The sequence below is a fragment of the Leptodactylus fuscus genome, chromosome 9 (assembly GCF_031893055.1).
Source record: "Leptodactylus fuscus isolate aLepFus1 chromosome 9, aLepFus1.hap2, whole genome shotgun sequence".
In the NCBI taxonomy this organism is placed as follows: Eukaryota; Metazoa; Chordata; class Amphibia; order Anura; family Leptodactylidae; genus Leptodactylus; species Leptodactylus fuscus.
Genome location: NC_134273.1, coordinates 76,378,209 through 76,400,494, shown reverse-complemented (window position 1 = coordinate 76,400,494; position 22,286 = coordinate 76,378,209). Strand labels below are relative to the sequence as shown.

Below are 22,286 nucleotides of genomic sequence, written 5' to 3'. Positions count from 1 at the left end.
AAGCTATAGAGTTCCATAATTTCCATAATAATGGGGTAAATTTATAAAGACCACTTCACCGGTTTTCCAGCAGATTCACTGTTAGCATAAATTATACCTCAAAATTTGCCATTAATTTGATTTTGTGGTGCCTAGACTAAAGAAGCACCCAATTCCTTAAGAGAAGTGGGACTCTTTATAAATTCAGTACCTATTACCTTAAGAGTCCATTCACATGGAGTATTTTGGAGCTGATTCTGGCATCAGAATCAGCATGGAAAAAAAAACCTCCCATTGACTTCAATGGGTTCCGTTTTCCATGCGGAACCCATTGAAGTCAATGGAAGGCATTTTAATACACGTTGATTCTGATGTGGATTCCGCACCAGAATCAGCCCCAAAATACTCCATGTCAATGGACCCTTAAGGTCTATTCACAGCTACATGAAAATCAATGTATGTTAATGGAGCTATTCACATGACCGAGTTTACAACAGTCCATTTACATGGACTGTCAAAAATTAAGACTTGTCCTATTTTTACCACTTTTCGTGGATCCCTCAATAGACTCAAGTCCCATGACAATTTATGCCAAATGGCCATTTCCCCTATCAACTGGCAACTAAAACACCAAGAAATAAATCTATATAAATCTGCCCATGGTATTTTGAAAAAGTATGTACCCCCCTTTACAGATGTTGCCTATTATTACTTATATAATATTAGACAAAGGGAATGAGAGTAAAAATATAACCAAGTTTCATCATCTCCAATTAGGTGCCGCTCCAGTGATTCCAGTTCGAATTTTTTTCAGTAGCCCCTGCCATTCTTGAGCAATCGGTGCTGTTATTTTTAGCACAATTATTCTCTATTTTGTCAAGTGGGTGGTCTTAGACTACTCAGGACCACCCACCTGACAGTAGAGAGTCTAATTGGAAGTTTAGATGATGAAACTAACAGCTCTGATTACACAGGAATGGGGGCGCTAGAGCAAATTCCAACTGCACTAGAATCAGTGGATCGGTTCCTATTGAGCGATGCAAAAATGAAGTTGCTGGAGGTAATGGAAGGTCTTATTTAAAGGGATATTCCCCCTTGAACCCCTGAATAATGTGGGTGCTTCTGGCACTTACCTCTATATCCAGTACAAGAGTCCCTACCGGTGGCACAGCCACATGAAGAATAGCTAGAGAGGCAGCTGCACATCGCTGACTCTGTCTGTGCGTAACTTCCATAGACATGAAAGGGGGGAACGGTGTACGTTAGGGTTGAGTGATCAGGATTGGAAAAGATCGGATCCCGATCGAGCAAATTTCATGACCGCAATCAGGATCAGCTAGAAAATGATCAGAAATCAGATTTTGAAATCTCAAAATCGTCTCAACCCCAAAAGTGACTTTTCCCATAGAGAAGCATTGACTAGGGTTGAGCGATCGGGATCGGGATTGGGATCGGCTGGAAAATGATCGGAAATCGGATTTTAATATTGATCCTGAAATCTCAAGATCGGCTCAACCCTAGTGTACATATAAGATTTTAGTTATTTTAACAAACTATAAAATTATTATTGTGACTGTTCAGAAAAAAATCTGACTCCCTAGCTAGCGAAATACATTCATGACAGCTAACATCTACTTTCTTCATCTTGCGTGCATAGGTGTAGCAGAACTGAGCGCAGTTTGTTATCCTAATGTCGAAATAAAGTAGCAAAATAACAAACTTTGCTCCCCTGCTTCTTCAGTCTTGCTCTTCTGATCCTATATACACTACATAGACGCACATTTATAAAAAGAGTCGCAGTTTTCTGGCATGGATACAGTTACGCTATATTTCATGAAGTTGGCACACATCACATAAAAGTCATTTCAGTCACTTTTGCTAATGAAAAACCTGCCAGCAAAATTACACTTATTATAAATGTGTTACATATATTTCTGAAAATCACTCCGTATACACTATTTACTGGTTTAGTAGCAAATGCAAGGTTTTACTGAAGTTAATATCTTCCAAAAAATTAGATTGGTGTATAGATAGATAGATAGATAGATAGATAGATAGATAGATAGATAGATAGATAGACAGGAGATAGATAGATAGATAAATAGATAGATAGGAGATAGATAGTTAGATAGATAGATAGATAGATAGATAGATAGGATAAAGAGAGACGGATAGATAGATAGATAGATAGATAGGATAGATAAAGAGAGATGGATAGATAGATAGATAGATAGATAGATAGATAGAAGATAGATAGATAATAGATAGATAGATAGATAGATAGATAGATAGATAGATAGGAGATAGATAGATCTTCATTAAGACCAGGGATACCTGTATACGTAGCGGATTGTGCCCGGGATCATGGACTTAACTTTCACTTTAACATTCACGTGACCATTTAATTAAAACATTGCAAAAAATCAACATTTTTTAGAGCCATTTTGCACCCGAACCCTCATAGATTGAGGGATTGAGGGATCCAAAAATGGATAAAATTAGGACATAACCTATTTTCTGATGGTCCATTAAAAAGATCATCAAAAAGATTGTCATTTGGTTAGCCACATTCACATACATTGTATCTAATGCAGTCATATGATAGCTGTTTAAGAAACGTCTGTCACACGCCGATGTGTGAATATAGACTAACACACTCCTACACATACAGTACATATTAGCACTCAGATCATAACAAAACTTACACAAAGGTGTAAGACACTGAGAACGATTCATTAAGACCGACACGTTCTGCTCTAGTCCTACTTACTTATCCCAACCACATTTTTTTAAAAAGTGGTCACCAGGACACAAAATGGCAAATTTCTGTGAAAAACCACAAAAATTAAGATGTTTCATGCCTTGTACGCCAGAAAACTGACAACCGAGGCATGATAAGTTGGTCCTACTGTATCAATGTCAGTGCTACTCAAAGTGCACCATATCCCCAACCACATGCATCATGGCCAACCAGAATACTCCTACAACTCCTATCTAGTTCCAAATCCTAGCCAATGCCAGTCACACATCCCTTTATGGTAGTGCCCACTTTCCACATATGATGGCAGCCACATATGCTCTTAACAATTGCAGCCACGTGCACTACTAACATTAAGTCTTATGCCCAACCATATTCCCCTGACAGTGCCCGTCACATTCCCCCTTTATATGCCAGTCAAATGCCCCACTGATACTGCCAACCAAATACCCCTTTGACAATGGATGCCACATGCTTTAACACCGCCAGTCAAATACCCCATTGATACTACCAGCCACATACCTCTGTAACAATACTAGCCACATGCCCCCAGTAAATGATACAATAACTTGCCATTAATAGTGTAGACATCAGCCCCCTTATTAATGGAGCCACGTGTTTCTTGCACTAGCCTTGCAAACTTAACCAAAGAGCCTAAGGGCTCGTTCACATCTGCGCCCGGCACTCCATACTTCAGGTTTCCGTTTCCTGCATAAAACAGATGCAGGAGACGGAAACCTGCAGGAGTGTTTCTCACCCATTCATTTGAATGGGTGAGAAAGATGTCCGGCCGTGAGCGGCGGTGAGCGTTTTATGCTCTCCGCCGCGAAACCGGGTTTTATAATCCGGACACAGAGTCGGACATGCAGTACTCTGTGTCCGGATTAAAAAAAAAACGGTTTCGCGGCGGAGAGCCTAAAACGCTCACCGCCGCTCACGGCCAGACCCGGTCTGTGGTTTCCGTCTTCTGGCATGCAGAAGACAGAAACCACAGAACGGACAGCTCTACGCAGGTGTGAACCTAGCGTAAGGCAGCCTGAAGTCTACTTGCTATCTTAAGCTACTTTTTTATCCTTCCCAGATACCATACACTGCATTTCGGCTAGTTCAGATTAGCTACTAGATCTAAGCAGCAGCCCAACACCGGGGACCGAGGCATGAAGGTGTGAGTTCTATTAGAGCAAGGATAAACTGAGTATAACCTACAATGTACTCCTTTACTAATGAATCAAATATAGGCTGCAATTAGGGATCGGCGATCAGGATTGGGAAATATCGGATCCGATCAGCGATCGAGCAAATTTCACGATCGCGATCGGCTGGAAAATGATCGGAAATCGGATTTTAAAATCGATCCTGAGATCTCAAGACCGGCTCAACCCTAACTGCAGTATCTATATTGGACCACCCTGTCTCATAACCCATGACATTGCCTTTGTACGATGGTTTATTGTCTGTATCGGTTGTCAGCGATGCCTGGTGAGCTAGTATACAGTATATATATATATATATATATATATATATATATATATATATATATACTTCTATCCTATTCATTTATACGTTGTATCTTGGATATTCAGTGTTTTTGTCATGTCATAACAACGAACAATGCGGCAAACATTTACATTAGAATTTAGCGATTGTTTAGCTTGAGTCATGACAGCAGCGAGATGATACAATGTCATCTCTAATTATAGAATCTAATTACAAATTTTTGCGAAATCTGTATAATTAAAATTGTGAAGGTTTTACTCAATATCCTTTTTCTACAAATATTTACAGATCTAGCGAATGATGAACAAACGTCTCCACCATCGCACCCAAATCAGGAGCCAGAAAGTCATTTATTCACTGCTTTAATGAATAGCTCTTACATATTATTCGTTTGTGTTTTGTTGTGTGGGGTTTATTATTGTTGCTTAAAGGGGCTCTATCAGCAAAATCATGCTGCTAGAGCCCCACATATGCGTGCATAGCCTTTAAAAAGGCTATTCAGGCACTGTAAAAGTTAAATTAAACTACCCCCCCCCCCCCCCGTTTTAAAATAATAACTTAGAAAAGAATCTTCTCTACTTACGGAACGTGCACCCTGGGCGGGCCCTGGGCGGGCATTCAGGGTGCGCCGTCTTCTTCTTCCCCGCCTCTTCTTCCTCTGTCTTCGGGTCCCGTCCTCCTCCGGCGCTTGCTCGCGGACACTGATAAAAAAAAATAGCCCGGGCGCATGCGCAGTAGCACGCGGCTTCTACTACGGCTACTGCGCATGCGCACGGGCTGGTTTTTTTTATCAGTGTCCGCGAGCAAACGCCAGAGGAGGACGGGACCCAAAGACGACAGAGGAAGAAGAGGCGGGGAAGAAGAAGAAGACACACCCTGAATGCCCGCCCAGGGCCCACCCAGGGTGCACGTTCCGTAAGTAGAGAAGATTCTTTTCTAAGTTATTATTTTAAAACGGGGGGGTAGTTTAATTTAACTTTTACAGTGCCTGAATAGCCTTTTTAAAGGCTATGCACGCATATGTGGGGCTCTAGCAGCATGATTTTGCTGATAGAGCCCCTTTAATTGTAAAATGTAGGTTACCGGTGGGATGTGTATGTTGATGCTTTAGGAGTTTTCAGGCCCCCGTTGTTTTTGTATACTAATTACCGATACACAAGATAGATCATCGGTATTTAACACCTAGACCCCGCACCAACCATCTAATCTGGTTGTCCCCTCTGCACTGAATGGGGCTGGAAACATCTCTGATCCTATACAAGTAATAGGTATAAAGCTGCAGCCCCAAGCACTGTATGGCAGAGTCACCATACAAAGTAGAAGCTTCCAGCACCAGGAGGCAGCCGGATCAGCTGGGTTCAGGTTTCGTACCCTCACCTATCAAATATTGATAACTAGAGATGAGCGAACAGTGAAATATTCCATATTCGATATTCGTTTTGAGTAGCCCCTCAATATTCGACTACTCGAATCGAATATCGAATCTTATTATACTCTATGGGGGAAAAATGCTCGTTTCAGGGGTAGGCAACATTCAATCAAATTGAACTTACCAAGTCCACGAGTGAGGGTCGGGCTGGATTCTCTGAGAAGTCTTCTCCGTGCAGCGTCCCCGCGGCGTCTTCCGGCTCTAAATTCACTATGCCAGGCATCGGGCCTGGGCAGAGCCGACTGCGCATGCCAGCACTACAAGAAAATGGCCGCTTACAGTCAAAGCGGCCATTTTCTTGTAGCGCGGGCATGCGCAGTCGGCTCTGACCAGGCCCAATGCCTGGCAGAGTGAATTCAGAGCCGGAAGATGCCGCGGGGACGTTGAGCGAAGAAGACTTCTAAAGGTAGGAGAAGAACCAGCGTTGATTGGCCAACTGTATAGCATTCGGCCAATCAACGCTGGTTCTGCATCAAATTTTTCCATTCAAATAGCGAGTGGTACTTGATCGAGTATGGGTATTTCGAATACCGTAGTATTCGATCGAATACCTACTTGATCGAATACTACTCGCTCATCTCTACTGATGACCTATCCTATGGAAAGGCCCTTAAAATGTTGTATTTCTACAATTCCTATGTAAGGACAAAAAATTATGGCAAGATTTTAAGTGTTTATGAGTTGTAGGATCTCCAAGAAACCAAATGATAAATGGAAAGGCTGAAAGTATTTTAGCAAGTATAACTGCCAGCCGGACATTTGTTCGGCTCAAACCTCCTCCCGATCCCCAATACACATGCATTGGCTGATCTTGCATGTGTCTTGAATAGTCAGTAAGTCACTGCCAGAAATCTTGGACAGCAATTACCCTTGTAAAATAACCAATGCCAGACCCTTCTTCTCTCTAAAAGAGTTGGGATGTAGCTGCGCACATGAGTTAGTTGGCCATGCCAAAAATGGCGGCTGACATTAGTCTCATGTGTATGGGTACCTTTTTCATTTTGGTCAATGTTGTGCATTTTATGGTGTCCAGATACATTAGTCACTTAGTGTCCAATGGTGATGTCACTGTGAACAACTGGTTAGAGTTGCAGCTAACAACTGCCGGTCTTAGTCTGACATTGCAGAACAAGTCGCCACAATGTTATGACGTTAAGGTGCATCGGGGATCCTGTTGACCTTTAGCATCACAGGTTTAGTGCTGAATTTAAAACTTTAGTAATTTTATAGGAGGCCCATTGAGAGGAGATGAGTGCTCCGGATGGGAGCACATAAATTCACAATAACATTAAAATAAACGTGGTCATATACTATATATAGTTTTATTGCAAAATTTGATTTTGGCATAATTGTGGCTAACACATGCTAGATGTATGCCGAAACAGTGTCATCAGCATATACCTTGGAATTTCCCTGGCTAAATATTCTAGTCATGCACCATAGACATGCTATAAACTAAGCCTTAACTTGATTTTTAGAGATCAAAAAAACTTTAGGCTGCAGCCCCACGTTGCAAAATCATAGCATTTCCACCATGGCAAAGAAAAATGGTGCAGAAAAGAACTTGCTGTTCCACAATGATTTTTGCTGCGTTTTGCTATGTGCGACCTTATCCTTCACGGGCCATTGTGTCCACTTTGCTGTGGTGTGATACACAACTGATTGTTCACCTGCAAATCTGTACGATATCAAGCATGGGACAACATAACGTAAGGCATACGGTCTCCTAGTATGGTGGAATAAAATCTTGTGAATATATATATATATATATATATATATATATATATATATATATATATTATAACATTAACGAAGGCTTAAAAAGATTACACAAATTATAATTTCCCGCTGTTTTGGTATGTAGATTTTTTGTTTTTATAGTCCTTTCTCTGCTATGTAGACAATTTGATCTCGAGAATTGACCACAATTATTTGAAGACGTGTAAACCTTGCATTAAACGCCTCTTGTGTACATAGCCATCCCGTATTATTAGGGTGTTTGCTTTGCAATCCCTAGATACATTCAATTAAATAATGAAAAAAAAAGTTACAGCCTGAAAGGAGACTCCTTTAAGAATCTGCAAACAAACCCATATTTCCCAACAAAGAGCTCGGCCCTCTGAAAAGTTTTGCCTGGTAATATCTGTCTCAGCTTTAAAGAGATTTGCAATGCTTGGATTGGTTGGATTTGTGAAGCCAGAACTGACACAGGGGTCACTCGTGTGAGTTACTATGGAAATTGAGTCGTATCACCAATAGTTGTGTTCTCATGAGCATTAAAGCACATAATAATAGACAAACAAGAGTGGTTAAAGCAAGCAGGTAGGATTACTTTGTCCTTTTGTCAGAAGCATAAAATGTCTTGTAGTCCGTTTTAAAGACTTCTCAACCCCCAGATCCACCCAAAAGTCACCTGCTGAGTCATTTTGTACACTTAATCTCTAGCCCCTTAACAAGAATTTCGTTGCTAATTTGAGGCGAGTGTTTTTGGAAAAAAAAATTTTTAGGGGATAGATTTTTTTTCGAGAGAGGGAGAATAAGTAAGTAAACCCCTTGTCGAGAAATAAATTATGATGAAAGGAGAAGAATTGACCGTACGAGAGTCTTTCGAGACTGTAGAATAATAAGGAAAAAAAGGCTTCCTCAAACATCCCCACCAGAACTTCCCTTGTAAAACTTGTCACTTCAGATTGCCATCAGCTCCTACAACAATAATGATTTCATGCTTATTGCTAATTGCAAGCACAGCTGAGGCACAGCGTGACACTCTTGCACAGTCTCAGGCCTTTATACCAGCTTCAATCTGTTGTGTAGCACTTGTTCACATACAAAAAAAAACTACTAGCAAAGGCAGAAAGAGGCAGAGTCCCAGGTTCCTTGTAATCCCTCAGCCTCCCCGCTGACATCCCAGCCCTATGAGCATTCCTGGTTTTGTCCCCCTCTTTTGAAAAGCTGAAGGGACCTTAATCTACAAGTATATAAGCCTCTGAATGAGGAATACAACAGCTTCAGGTGCATTAAGGCTCCGCGCTGCATCTGGTTTACACAATTCTGTTTGCAGCACCCCTGGGGTGTGCCGCCGCTTCCTGTAAAGTATGAGTGTGAACTACAGGTTCATGGCAAAGAGCAAAGAGGTCATGTTTCGATTGAGACCTAACGAAATGAAACGGGGGGTTTGCAGATGTTATGGGGGTATGTGTAATGACACCACCTCCTTGGGAGTAAGAGGCTCTCAGCACGGTTAATACAAAAATGTGCCACAGCCAGTGTGTTACTCGAAGATTTATTCATATCAATTTTTGAAATTTATATATTCAGAGACAAGTATGTTATGTGTTCTGTATCATAGCACAGTCCTCACCCCGCTGGAAATGAATATCCGGTACGGGAAAAATAGTCAGTGGTATACATATATTTATTTTTACTCATTAGCTGTAGATACTTTAACCACTTATGTCGCAGTACGTTGGCATTTATGGAAAAATCATCGCTTCGTATTGTAATGTATTGATGCGGACAATAGAAGATAGGCGTCCTTTGATCTCTTCGATCATGTTGTTACCCATTGTGTTGCACGTGGGTATTAGTATGACCAGTAGAAGTTGGATGTTCTTTGATATTGTTGGTCATGTTGTAACCCATTGTGTTGCATGTGGGTATTGGTATGGCCAGTAGAAGGTAGACGTCCTTTGTCATCCTCAATCATGTTGTAACCTATTGTGTTGCACGTGGGTATTGGTATTGCCAGTAGAAGTTGGTTGTTCTTTGATATTGTTGGTCATGTTGTAACCCATTGTGTTGCATGTGGGTATTGGTATGGCCAGCAGAAGGTAGACGTCCTTTGTCATCCTCAATCATGTTGTAACCTATTGTGTTGCACGTGGATATTGGTATGGCAAGTAGAAGTTGGATGTTCTTTGATATTGTTGGTCATGTTGTAACCCATTGTGTTGCATGTGGGTATTGGTATGGCCAGTAGAAGGTAGACGTCCTTTGTCATCCTCAATCATGTTGTAACCTATTGTGTTGCACGTGGGTATTGGTATTGCCAGTAGAAGTTGGTTGTTCTTTGATATTGTTGGTCATGTTGTAACCCATTGTGTTGCATGTGGGTATTGGTATGGCCAGCAGAAGGTAGACGTCCTTTGTCATCCTCAATCATGTTGTAACCTATTGTGTTGCATGTGGGTATTGGTATGGCAAGTAGAAGTTGGATGTTCTTTGATATTGTTGGTCATGTTGTAACCCATTGTGTTGCATCTGGGTATTGGTATGGCCAGTAGAAGGTTGGCGTCCTTTGACATCCTCGATCATGTTGTAACCCATTGTGTTGCATGTAGGTATTGGTATGGCAAGTAGAAGTTGGATGTTCTTTGATATTGTTGGTCATGTTGTAACCCATTGTGTTGCATGTGGGCATTGGTATGGCCAGTAGAAGTTGATTGTTCTTTGATATTGGTAGTCATGTTGTAACCCATTGTCCTACATGGACCTTAAGTATACCAAAGAGCAAATATTAAGTGGAGGATCTGTATAGGTTTTGCATTGTAGTTCAGGAGGTTCAAGTTCCCCTTCAGATGATACTAGCTATATCTACTAGCTCGGATATATGGTTGCTTATTTTGGAATAATGACCTTTTTTGTAGCTGTCTTTGAGAGCACCAAAAATCCACCAGTTATTCTCCATCATAGCAGGTGGCTATAGATTTCCACATCTTTGGCATACCGATGTCGATTAGAAAATAGCATTGACCAGGGGCATAAATATAATCAAAAAGTCCCCGAAGCAAAGTCAAGAATGGGCCCTAAACTACATCTAGGAGTAGGTGTATAGTGGACCCTCTCCACAAAGAAAATTGACATAAAAATGTTTTCCCTCGAGAAGGAACAAAATGTCTGCACCTTGGTGGACCATCGTAGTCCCTGGGTCCTATAGCAGCAGTTATTTCTATAGTTATGGTCATGGCCCTGACAAAACATACTTTTTACAGGGTCTAAAGTACTTTTAGTATTTCAGTGTGTCTATGTATGGTGCGGTTTTCTGGCCCAGATCAGCTGAATAATTCCAAGGCATCAAAGATATTTTCCATTCTAGGGAATATTCTCCTTGGTGGATGATCTGATCTATTTCCAGTGAGAAAAAGGGGTCTGAGAGAGGAAAATATCTTACAAACTATAGGTCACAATGCAAAAAGATCTTGTAGTTTATATCCTGAAACAATCCAACCAGATCAAAAAGTTTTAATATTCCCTCATAATGGTATATGCTATGTCTTTGAATGGGAGGCTGCCTCTTCTTCTGTCTATCATTAACCATATGAAATGGTTATTTCTATAGACTAGTTCCTCGAGAACTCTTCTGTTCTTCAGAAGACTCAACCAAGGGAAGGGGTTAATTTTGACCAAATTGATAACATGCTCCACCAATCTCTGGCTTAGTAACATAACTGACCGGTATTCTTGTTTTAACATCATCCCGGATTCAGGTGACAAAAAAAAACTTAAAATGGGATCAACTTTTAATTTTGGGGTGGACTTTACCCACTGGTGAGGCCAAGGTATCCCTTGTTCTGGATGGTGAAAGGTTGGGAAACCCGAATCTAGAAATTAGTATTATTTAGTTAGGTAGCCATCTTGTATAGCAACAACTATGTGTACCCACCATGAAGAGCTTCCTCCATTCAACAGTCGAGATTGAGTAAACTTCAAACCGTATTAAGTGGTGGTCGACGTGACAGTCAAAAAGTGACTATTAATGAGACAAAAGGAGACTAAAAATATTTCCACTGTCTTTCTCCAATCTCCATAATTGGTTAATGGTCACCCAAGGCAATTACGAAAGATCTAAATGAAGGATTTGTGCTTGTAGTTAAACACCTGCTCCAATCTCTGAGCATAGACGGGGCACAAACTTATTCTAATGGCTTAATTCTTCTCTACCAAGAAGAAGATGTCAAATTATATTATGACCCTTTTACATAATTCACCACACTGTAAGAAAAGTTAATGTGGTGACCCCTAGTAATTCGCCTCACACCTTACTGCCTGCGCCCTGCAGGGTTTGGGCTGTAGTTTGATAGAAAGATTATTTCATTAGTTTAAGTGCACTGATCTCATCAAAAACAGAATATTGTTTGTCTAGAATTACAATCGTATGAAGGAGGACATCCATGTCTTGTGAGGTGCTCAGGAGTCAAATCATACTCCTAGTAGTCCCAATAATAGTACATGGTCCAAATGGGTGTAGGATATTTTGGAATATAGTAATAGAAGGAAAAAATCTATTGAAGAATCAGAATCATAGAAATCAGTAAAGAAAAAAATTACATATTAGGTTGCAGAACATCGAAACATTTTCGAGAAAGCAAAAATGATAAGGTTACGATACATTGCCGAAACATTTCCTAGGAGTCCGAAATTACTGACCAATTAATGGGGGTATCAACCCTGATTCCCCGCCAATCAAAAGAATGAGGCAAGCACTGTGGTCCCTGATCATTTACACAGGGACCATGACCAGTCCACATGGGCATTTGTACCTGGTCCTGAAACCCAATCTGCATTACTTTATTGGATCTAAGTTGCAACAGTAGCCCATGGACACGTGCGGGGCTGTTCCTGGAACATCGCAACTAGTGTTGCACCATTGCTCCGGGTCCCTATCCATTTTTATACATCTTAGTGGTCATATTTGTAAAAATTTGTTTGGTTTCCATAAAGATGGAAGAGGAAGATCTGCCTAACGCCGATTTCGATATTGCCACCATGAGCTATTTGTACTATAGATCTTAGAATAAAAACGCTGGATGTTATTTTTTCTTGAGCCTTAGGGTTTTATATCACATTTAAGCAATCTTTCCACTATGCGAATGAGCCCATGAACTTCCTAATCGAATGTATACAAAGCAACGATGTACAATGATCTGCTTTATTCTCCACTGTTTTTTTAAGAATAGTCAATTTCACTTTTCAATATGAAAAACACCACATGGGCTACTTTTTTTTTAATGGGAATTGATGGCAGACATATGTGGTTGTACGGGCATACATTTATGCCTACGGTATGAATTCTGCCAAACTGAACCACCTCAAGTTCAGATCGACTCTCATGGTTTCCGCCTCTTAAGCAAATATTTTTAATATTACCATAATTCTCCCCCAACCAATATAGATAACCAATGATATTCAATATGGATGATAGATTTATTATATATATATATATATATATATATATATATATATATATATATATATATATATTATCATAATAGGTTGATATAGTAGTATATTGTATTGTACTCGATCCTACAGTATATATCATTATGTTTTGCTATAGGTCATTATATTACAGAGTAAATGGGCCTTTCGATGCAAATTTTTTTTGTTTAATTGTATTATATATCATTTTTAATAGGATGTATAGAATAATTTACATACGTAGCATGACCTGCCACGCCATGGCATAAGAAGGTTCCCATAATGCAACGTTTTCATAGGCATTGCAGTATATTTTGCTCTCCATATCAGAGGCATGGTACCCCTAGTCGTAAGCTCATTGTGCAGGTTGATGAATGATAACATTATTTCGATGTTGCTAAGTGGAAATGAAATATGAATCTCTAAACAGTATTTTAGAAGTGCATTGCTCAAGAGACATCTTGCTCTGCAGGGGTGGCAGTCTGCGGTGACACAGCTTCAAGCATTTTTCACAGGCAAGAAGCAAAATTAACCCTCTTAGAGGGAAGAATTATTTCAACAGCTTGATCAAAGCTCATTTGTATGTGTATGTGTTCAGTTAATATTCTTGTAATTTAAAGCAAATTGATAACACGTCGGCTATGCAAACCCGCAGTAAGTTATTCGGCTTTACGTTGTATCCCACGCCTATAGAATGTATGGTAATATGGAACCTAGGCGTCTTTTATATTTGAGCGCATTCAGACAATTGTAAAGTAGAATTTTTTTATTCTTAAATATATATTTGTAAAAAAAAAAAAAGATAAGTTGAAATACGTTTTATTATGGGTTATACCTGTACATTTTTTTTTTAGTTTTTTTTGTATTCGTGATGGGCATTATTATTGTATTTTTTAAATAATATATTTTATATATATTTAATTAAATGCCGTAAAATTTTGGTAAATTTTTTTAGGATTTAATCTTGTGCCCTTTTGGCTCGTATTGACCTTGTGTTGCTGTTCTTACTGTATGTCTGGAGAACTTTTATCTGTTTTTCAGCAATGGTACACCAGTTCAATGAATGTTGTTTGTACATGGCTCACTGACCGTATGGACCTACAACTTCATATCTATCAGCTGAAAACCCTCATTAGGATTGTCAAGGTATATTATTTTATTTCTGATCCCCATCCGTACTGCTTATTTTAATTTAGTGATGTGGTTATGTTCTTTATTATATTAGTATTATAAGGTTAACCTATATAATAGTTTGTGTGCTCATTTGATCGATTTTTAATTGAAAGTAGTTCAATTTAAAACTTGAGTTTAATCATTTTAATTATTATTTAATTTCTATTATATTATATTTATATTATATTCAATTATATTTAATTTAATTTCAATTGATATATTTCTGCCAAATAAGAACAAATATATTTAAAAAATTTATACAAAAGTGAAAATTTGCAATGAGAAAAATTCGTATTGCTGTATAATGTGTTGTAGATATAAACATCCAGTGAACAAATGAAATATAAAATTATTTGACTACATAAAATGAGCATTAGAGTTTTTTTAATTTTAATTTTTTTGCACTTTGTTAATTTTAAGAATTACATTTCTTAATTTCCTAACCTTTTTTAGAAAAAATTGTAGAAATCCAATTTGTAAAAATTTTTTCTATTTTCTATTTGAACACAGATTTTTTTTTATTACAATACCGTGTTTTAATAATTTTATATACCACTTAAAAAATGCTTCCGTCTCTGTTAGTGATGCAAATATTTCTTCACAGCACGACTTAATGTATTCCGTGATCATTAAATAAAATGCAAATTGATATTGTTCTCATAATTAACCGAAGTAGTTTCTCTTACAATGGGTGTTTACACTGAACTATAAGAGATCACAAAGGTGAGATCACATACCCGGAAAGTATATTTTTATTCCTGTGTATGCGTGTCTTGGGCTAATGATAATTATTTCAGTGTGAAATCACAGTGGTTTACCATGAAATAAGATTGAAGGAGAGCTTACATCAATTAAATAACCTTCATTGCAGTTAAAGTGCATTTGTTTTTTTATTCATAGGCTGCCATTTCCAAGTCCTAATAAATGAACTGGAAAAAAAAATTTAAAAAAGAAAAAAAAATACAAAAAGAAAAAAAAATACAAAAAGAAAACAAAAATTACAAAAAGAAAACAAAAAAATTACAAAAAGAAAAAAATGCAAAAAAAGAAAAAAATTACAAAAAGAAAAAAATTACAAAAAGAAAAAAAATTACAAAAAGAAAAAAATTACAAAAAGAAAATACAAAAAGAAAACAAAAATTACAAAAAGAATTTTTTTTTTTTTTACCTCTTTATCTTAATTTATAATTTATTTAATGCAACTGAGACATTCAAATATGGCACCAATTTTTTATTTTTTTAGAAGTCTATGTATAAGTAAGTCACAGAATTGCGTGTTGCGAGTTCGGTGCCATCCCAAGGTACAGAAGTTGTAATATTCATTAAATCGACTTATTATGCAGGTGTTTTGACACTTACGTTTTAAACTGCTAATAATGATACCTTGTTTTGTGAATGCCAATGTTTTTTTTTTTCTGTTTCGCTGAGACGTCAGGCATTGGTTATAAATAGCTTTTGCCGCTGCTTTTTCATCACCACAAATCTGTTACAGTGGGATGCACAATAACAAATGTGACGCACTGCGGTAATATGTAGATACCTAACTCAAACACTTCTAGAAATTGAACCCCACTTCAATTTTACAATGTTTTTGGAAAAAAAAATATTTTTTTCTCCAAAATAACTTTTTTTAAATTAATCCAAATTCTACATCATCATTCACATACTTTTTTGTAACATCTTAAGTTTTTTCTTGTTGATGTGACAAGGTCTTTCAGCTACAATACAAACAGATCTGACAGTTTGCATTTATTTTCCTGTTATTTTAACATTTTTCCAAGTTTTTGGATACCAGCTCGTGTTACATGAGTGTAATAAGACCAAATGTCCTGACTTTAAAGGATCGTAAGGATCTGTAATGCTGTCACATTGGGTCATTCATGTGTACACATGAGGTCTATACTATGATCCCATGTATTATACTGTAGTGTTCCTCCTTATACTTAGACTCATTTTTCTGTAGGAGAAATTCTTCTATTATATTTTTGGAAGCCTTAGATAGAATCTAGCATACATTTTTGTAGGAATCCATATGTACAGTAGGGCCCCATAGAGTTATATAGGTACCATATCATGACTTTACACAACTCATAGCCATATGACCATATGTACAAAGCCTAAAAATTACTTTTGGTTAAAATACTGTAGTTCAATACAACATGGAGCTTGGAAGGAACCTTAGTAATACAGTGAATATGAGTCCTAAAGTAAGTCATTCTTGATCAGTCTACATGATTGTATTGAGGAATTACATAAAAATTAAAGGGGTTGGCTTAAGTTTTATGTTATCCCCATATTATAAACCATGGTGGACAGTAGAGGTTCGAGTGTTGGGACTTACACCAGTCGTAAAGCTGGAGATCCTGTTCCTTCTTCCGAATGTAGCCACAAACCAAGCATGCCCTAGTCCACTCCATTCATTCTCTATGGTACCTGGTGGAGATAGATGAGCACTGTACTCGGCTGGCTCTGGTAGTCCCACATACACACATGGCATACTGCCTAGTTTAGCTGGAGAAATGGGACTCGTATTTTTGCAAATGGTAGGAGTCCCAGCAATCGGACTGCCCCTGATCAGCATATTATTCCAGTAGATAGGGAATAATAGAGTGTAAGGAGCCTCATATATAATTGGGCAAACCTCTTTAACTACCTATTTTTACTACCTTAAGCAAAAATTAGCATTTTTGCCCATTTATTTAACAGTCTGTACCCGCTGATGGGCTAGTGAAGAGCGACATTCAGTTCATAGACTACATTTGCTCTTCACGGCTGGGGTCACATGGTTAGCTGCCCCATACTCACCAATGCCTAATCCGCTATATGATAGTAGTATAGCGGATGAGGTGTCTATTTGAAGGTTAAAAACAGAAGGGGACCGGCTGAAATTCAAGTAGGTGTGCTGTGCAAAATTTCCATTATGGAAATTCAACAGTGTGTTTGCCCCATAAATTCATTATGAACCTAATCCCAGTACATTATAGAGATGACTATATAGTTTCCACATCTTCCTCAGTTATTCCATTTTGGAGACCCATTTTCATGTAAATCACTCTTATTCATATGCAAATGAAGGGGAAGGGCATTGTCCCAGAATCAAGAGCAGAGCCAAAGACCAGATAAGCTAAGACACCCCCTCAATGCACTTCCCACCATTTGTATATGAATACATGAAAATGGGGCTCCCAAACGGAATAGCAGAGACATATTTGGAAACTGTAGAATCTCCTCTACAAGGTACTGGGTTTAGGTTTATAATCAATTTTATGGTGACAGACTCCTCTTAAAGGAGAGATTTTAGGAGTTGCTGGATTTGTAGCACACAAAAAGATCTATGGCTTTATAAGGCTGCATTGGAATAGCTTGCTCCAGTCCTTGATCAGAATATCCAGGTAAGGCTATGTTCACACTTGCATTATGGTTTATGTTCATTATGGAAGCTATATGTTGACTCATCATGGAACACATCCCACCAGAGCCCAATGGACCATAATAGATGGATCTAGTGTGATGTCCTTCATTAAAGGGGTCCTATCATTGTATACCCTTTTTTTCTGACTAACACATAGGAATAGTCTTAAGAAAGGCTATTCTTCTCCTACCTTTAGATGTCTTCTCTGTGCCACCGTTTGGTAGAAATCCAGGTTTTCTTTGGTATGCAAATTAGTTCTCTTTGCATCACAGGGGGCATCACCAATGCTGCGAGAGAACTCTCCAGCGCCGCCTCTATCTTCTTCTGGAACGCCCTCTCCCTGTGTCTTCTTCCGTCCTGGGTTTCAATCTTCTAGGCCTCGGGCAGAGCCGACTGTGCATGCCTGGGCCACAAGAAAATGGCCGCTTACACAGTAAGCTGGTGTAAGCAGCCATTTTCTTGTGGCCCAGGCATGCAAAGTCGGCTCTGCCCGAGGTCCAAGGCCTGGAAGATGAAACCCAGGTCAGAGGAAGACACAGGGAGAAGGCGTTCCAGAAGAAGATAGAGGTGGCGCTGGAGAGTTCTCTTGCAGCATTGGGGATGCTCCCAGTGCAGTTTGAGCGCTAGGGACCGCCCCCAGTGCTGCGAGAGAACTCATTTGCATACCGAAGAAAACCCAAATTTCTACCGAACGGTGGCGCAGAGACCTCTAAAGCTAGGAGAAGAATAGCCTTTCTTAAGACTATTCCTATGTGTTAGTCAGAAAAAAAGGGTATCCAATAATAGGATCCCTTTAAGGCAAGAAAAATATTGCTGTCTCAAGAGTAATATTAAATGTGATGGAATCTGCAATGATGACATGAGCTTACGATGCAGATGTGAACAGAGCCTAACCAGCTAAATCTGCATTATTAAAAATAGACAGTGACGCTGTTCTGGGACGTATCCAGATGTCACCTGTGTTACTTTGGAGTAATCAGCATCACAACAAAAATGTGTCTTCCAAACAGATTCTATAGGTGTCTAAAGAAGTGCTATGAAAACTGCTTCAGTATCTGTATTTTCTAACACCTAGAGGCAATCCACCAAATGTCGCAATTACACATAAACTTAATACTTCTCTGACCTGATCCGGTAACATTATTTCCAAGATTAATCTTTGCCCTTAATTTAGGGAAGCAAGGATATTAATTTATTAGTGTTCTTGGGCTGTTATATATTATATAGACACCATCATTGCAACAAACTTTGCATAAATGAATAATAAAAGAGATTATCAGACACTTTGCAATGTATCTTATCAGAGGGAAATGTTTCTTTCTGTTCTTATCGAGCTGTTTCCTTGTTCCCTCTGCTAAAATTACTTTCACTGTGAAAATTCCTGCTATGTCCATCTCTAGGCAGACTGCAGTTCATAAGACTCAGATGTCTATAGAAATCTATGGAGAGGTGAGAGAAAGGAGTGAGCAAGAGATACAGGAGATAAACTAAGAAAGACCAAAGCACATGAAGCTCCTGGGCCCCGATGCAAAATCTGTAATGGGGCTCCTCTTTGCCCTGTGTTACTCTGGAACTGCTGTCCCACCTATAGCTCCACCTCTGAGTAAAGTCAGTACTTCTCTATATATGTCCTGCATAGTGTTAAAGCTGTCTCTGAGTGAAAGAGAGGAAGTAGATAATCCAATATACATACAGATGTCTCAACCGCCAAATGAACCTAACCTATCTATCTGCGGAGATGGGTCTATTGGCTGATGACAGACGCCTTTTAAGGCTGCAACATCCAAAAAGTTGCATTTTAACTAGTGTTCAGGTCCTGCCAAAAGGAATTTCCCCCAATAGGGTTTCACCACGTGTTCTACTGTTTGAACCCTATTTTTGAGAGAAAAATCACAAAAGAACTGTTTCATTGACAGAGTCATTTCATAAAGGTACAAGCCTCGCCTCTCGTATATTTGGTGCATTTTGGACGGCCAGAAATGAAACATTTGTGCCATTGTTGGCTTTATTATCATTGAAATAAACTTTAATGGAGTTTCCCTGGACTAAAGATATTGATGCAGCTCAGCATCTGTTCACTTCAATGGGAGTTTGGCCACTATGTCAAGTAGAGAGTAGGGTTAAGCCAATCTTGAGATCTTTAAAATTTGATTTTCGATCATTTTCCAGGCGATTCCGATCATGATCATGAAATTTGCTCGATCACCGATCCAATCTTTTCCAATCCCGATCGCCCAACCCTAGAAGAGAGTCATTTGTCCCATTCTTTGTGTATGTCCCAGTGGCCGCTATGAATAGCTGATCCGTAGGGTACCAGGCCTTTACCAATCTTACATTGATGACTTATCCTAAACTTATCCTGCAATAGGCCATGAACCCTACCAGTAAACTTTTCCCATTTTTCCAAAATTTGTTGAGTGCAGCACCAAAATCAATTTTTTTGCTGCAAACTTTTGTACAATTTGCAACTTTTTTTGCCACTCAATTTACACCTAAATGGGTGTCAACTAATAAATAAATGGGGTGCAAAGTATTAAATCCCTCTGCGAGGCCCCCAAAGGGGAAAGGAAACATTAGACGTTGCCTACTGAAATGTATGTGCTACTTATAGGATAGACAGGCATGCTGAGACCTCCAGAGAGCGAGACAAACACTTTTTGTAACTGTTCCTCCATCGGAATATGATAACAGATCATGTAAAGATGGTTTCATACACCAGACATTGCCTTTAAGGAGATTAATCGGTAATTCAGAATTTAATGCCATATTTCCTAAACTGGAGAAATTCCAAGCGACATAGACGTTGAAGTCTCCCTTCTATAAGTCAGGTTTCTATATTAATCTTGTCAATTCTTCGACACTGTCACTTGTCACAACATTTGGTGGAGGTGTTTTGTCTCACAAGGGTTAAGATCACGGAATCATCACCTCATTAAACAAGTCACTAATAAGTTATGCCTATCGGGAACATAATGGGCTATAGTTGTGCCATGTGTAAAGCTGTAAAAAAATTCTACTGTTACAGTGAAATTGGTGTGAAGAGAAAATTCTAAAACGTTGCCATCACCAGCGACATATCAACTTCACTTTCACCTAATTTACTATCAGCCGTTATCATTAGCCACTAATTGAGTCTTAGAAGGTGCCCGCTCTCTGAGTTATAGCCTCCACCATCTAGGCGATGTGTCTATAACGTCTTTATCGTCCCTTGTAGAAAACCTATCGAGATTTCCGATTACAAGGTGTACTGGACTCCACGTTAAACAGCAAGACCTACGACACCATCCGAAATCGGCTAACGGTGGAGGAGGCGACGGCTTCGGTCAGCGAAGGGGGAGGCCTCCAAGGCATCACCATGAAAGACAGTGATGAGGAAGACGAAGAAGACGATTAAATATCTGGTTGTAGAGTCTCAATGGGATGTAGCCCGGTACCCAGTGCATGTCTGTTAGCCACATTAGGGAATCTTCTGTCCGCTCCAAATGCCCATAAGAATTTTACCAATACAATTGTCATTCTAGCTGTGTGATAACAAACGAAATAACGCACTACATTTGGTTTCATGGGTTTCCTATCTTCAAATCTATAGGTTCATAAGCAATATAGAGCACCATTGTTTAATACTGTTAATTGAAATATATAGGAAACATGCTAGGTATGTCCCTGTTTTCAGCAAAAATATCCAATGCTTCATTCCTGTAATGTATATACGTTGATGGTAAATTCTTGTGCCTATGAGTGAATAGTAACGTCATTTCTGTTGCGTGGATGCCATCCGCTCAAATGAATGAATTAATAGAGGCTTTGTTTCCAAAAAAGAGAAAGAGGCTACACCCAATGAGGTTTATCTATGGTGATATCATCCAAATCCGAGGTTTCTCTCATCCAAAACTCCAAGTCATACACTTTTACTTGAACATCCTGTTCGTTACCTAGAGGTTACATATCGGTGGATTAGTATTCCAAAACCACAACTGTTCTCGTCATAGATCTGAGACAACTGAACAAGCTACTGTTGGAAAAACAATTAAAAAAAATAATAATAAAAAAAAAAAAAAAAACAATTTTATGTTAATGTCTCTTTAAATGTTACATTTTGTTTAGGTTTTAAATAAAAGTGTATGTATAAAAAAATGCTAAAAAAAAAACAAAAAGACAACTTTAATAACAGACTTAGACTATAAACTGTGTTTATAAGAATATACAATACTTATTTCCGTAGATTGTAACCTTACTTTACATAATTTTGTGTTCACAATTGTTTTTATATCTGCCATGTACATTGCATTTTGACCAGTAACTGCATGTCACCGGGGTCCCTCAAGAAGCTTTTTATCTGTGTAAAATAGTGGATCCATCTTGCTTTTGCCTTACAAAAGCCTACAGTTGTAAAAGTGTAAGGACTGTGGCTTCTCAATAAATAACTATTCAGATGTCCTAAGTGTGGTGTAATATCTTATTGAGGTCTGGTTACATTCGTCAGCCAGTGGACCATTGAAGGTCAAGAAACAAGTCGTTCTATGGGTTTATACTCCAAGGGTTTTGGCACTGAATGTAGACAATGGACCATTGGTTTACTTGAGCAGTGAGCACTAGGGTTGAGCTGATCTTGAGATTTCAGGATCGTTTTAAAAATCCGATTTCCGATCATTTTCCATCTGAACCCGATTCCAATTCCGATCCTAATGCAAGACAATGAGATTTTTTTAATGGTCGAAGATCGGATTTTATAAACGATCCTATTCACTTCACAGCATGGAGTCCAAAAATTGAACAATTCAATTTTTGGACTCCACGCTGTGTAGTGATTTTAAAAAAAATGCCAGCTACTTAGTCCCCCC

General features: G+C 38.7%; 1 protein-coding gene across 10 annotated transcripts in view; it reads left to right on the top strand.

Annotated features, from left to right (window-relative positions):
• Positions 1-21,881, top strand: part of CADPS (calcium dependent secretion activator) — a 306,702-nt gene extending 284,821 nt beyond the window's left edge. For all 10 annotated transcript variants that reach the window (XM_075287333.1, XM_075287332.1, XM_075287331.1 and 7 more), the window contains 2 exons: positions 13,902-14,006; positions 20,660-21,881. In XM_075287333.1, coding sequence (XP_075143434.1) covers positions 13,902-14,006; positions 20,660-20,839 — 285 coding nt within the window. In that variant the 3' untranslated portion in view covers positions 20,840-21,881. The remainder of the gene's footprint in view (positions 1-13,901; positions 14,007-20,659) is intronic.
• The last annotated feature ends 405 nt before the right edge of the window (positions 21,882-22,286 follow it).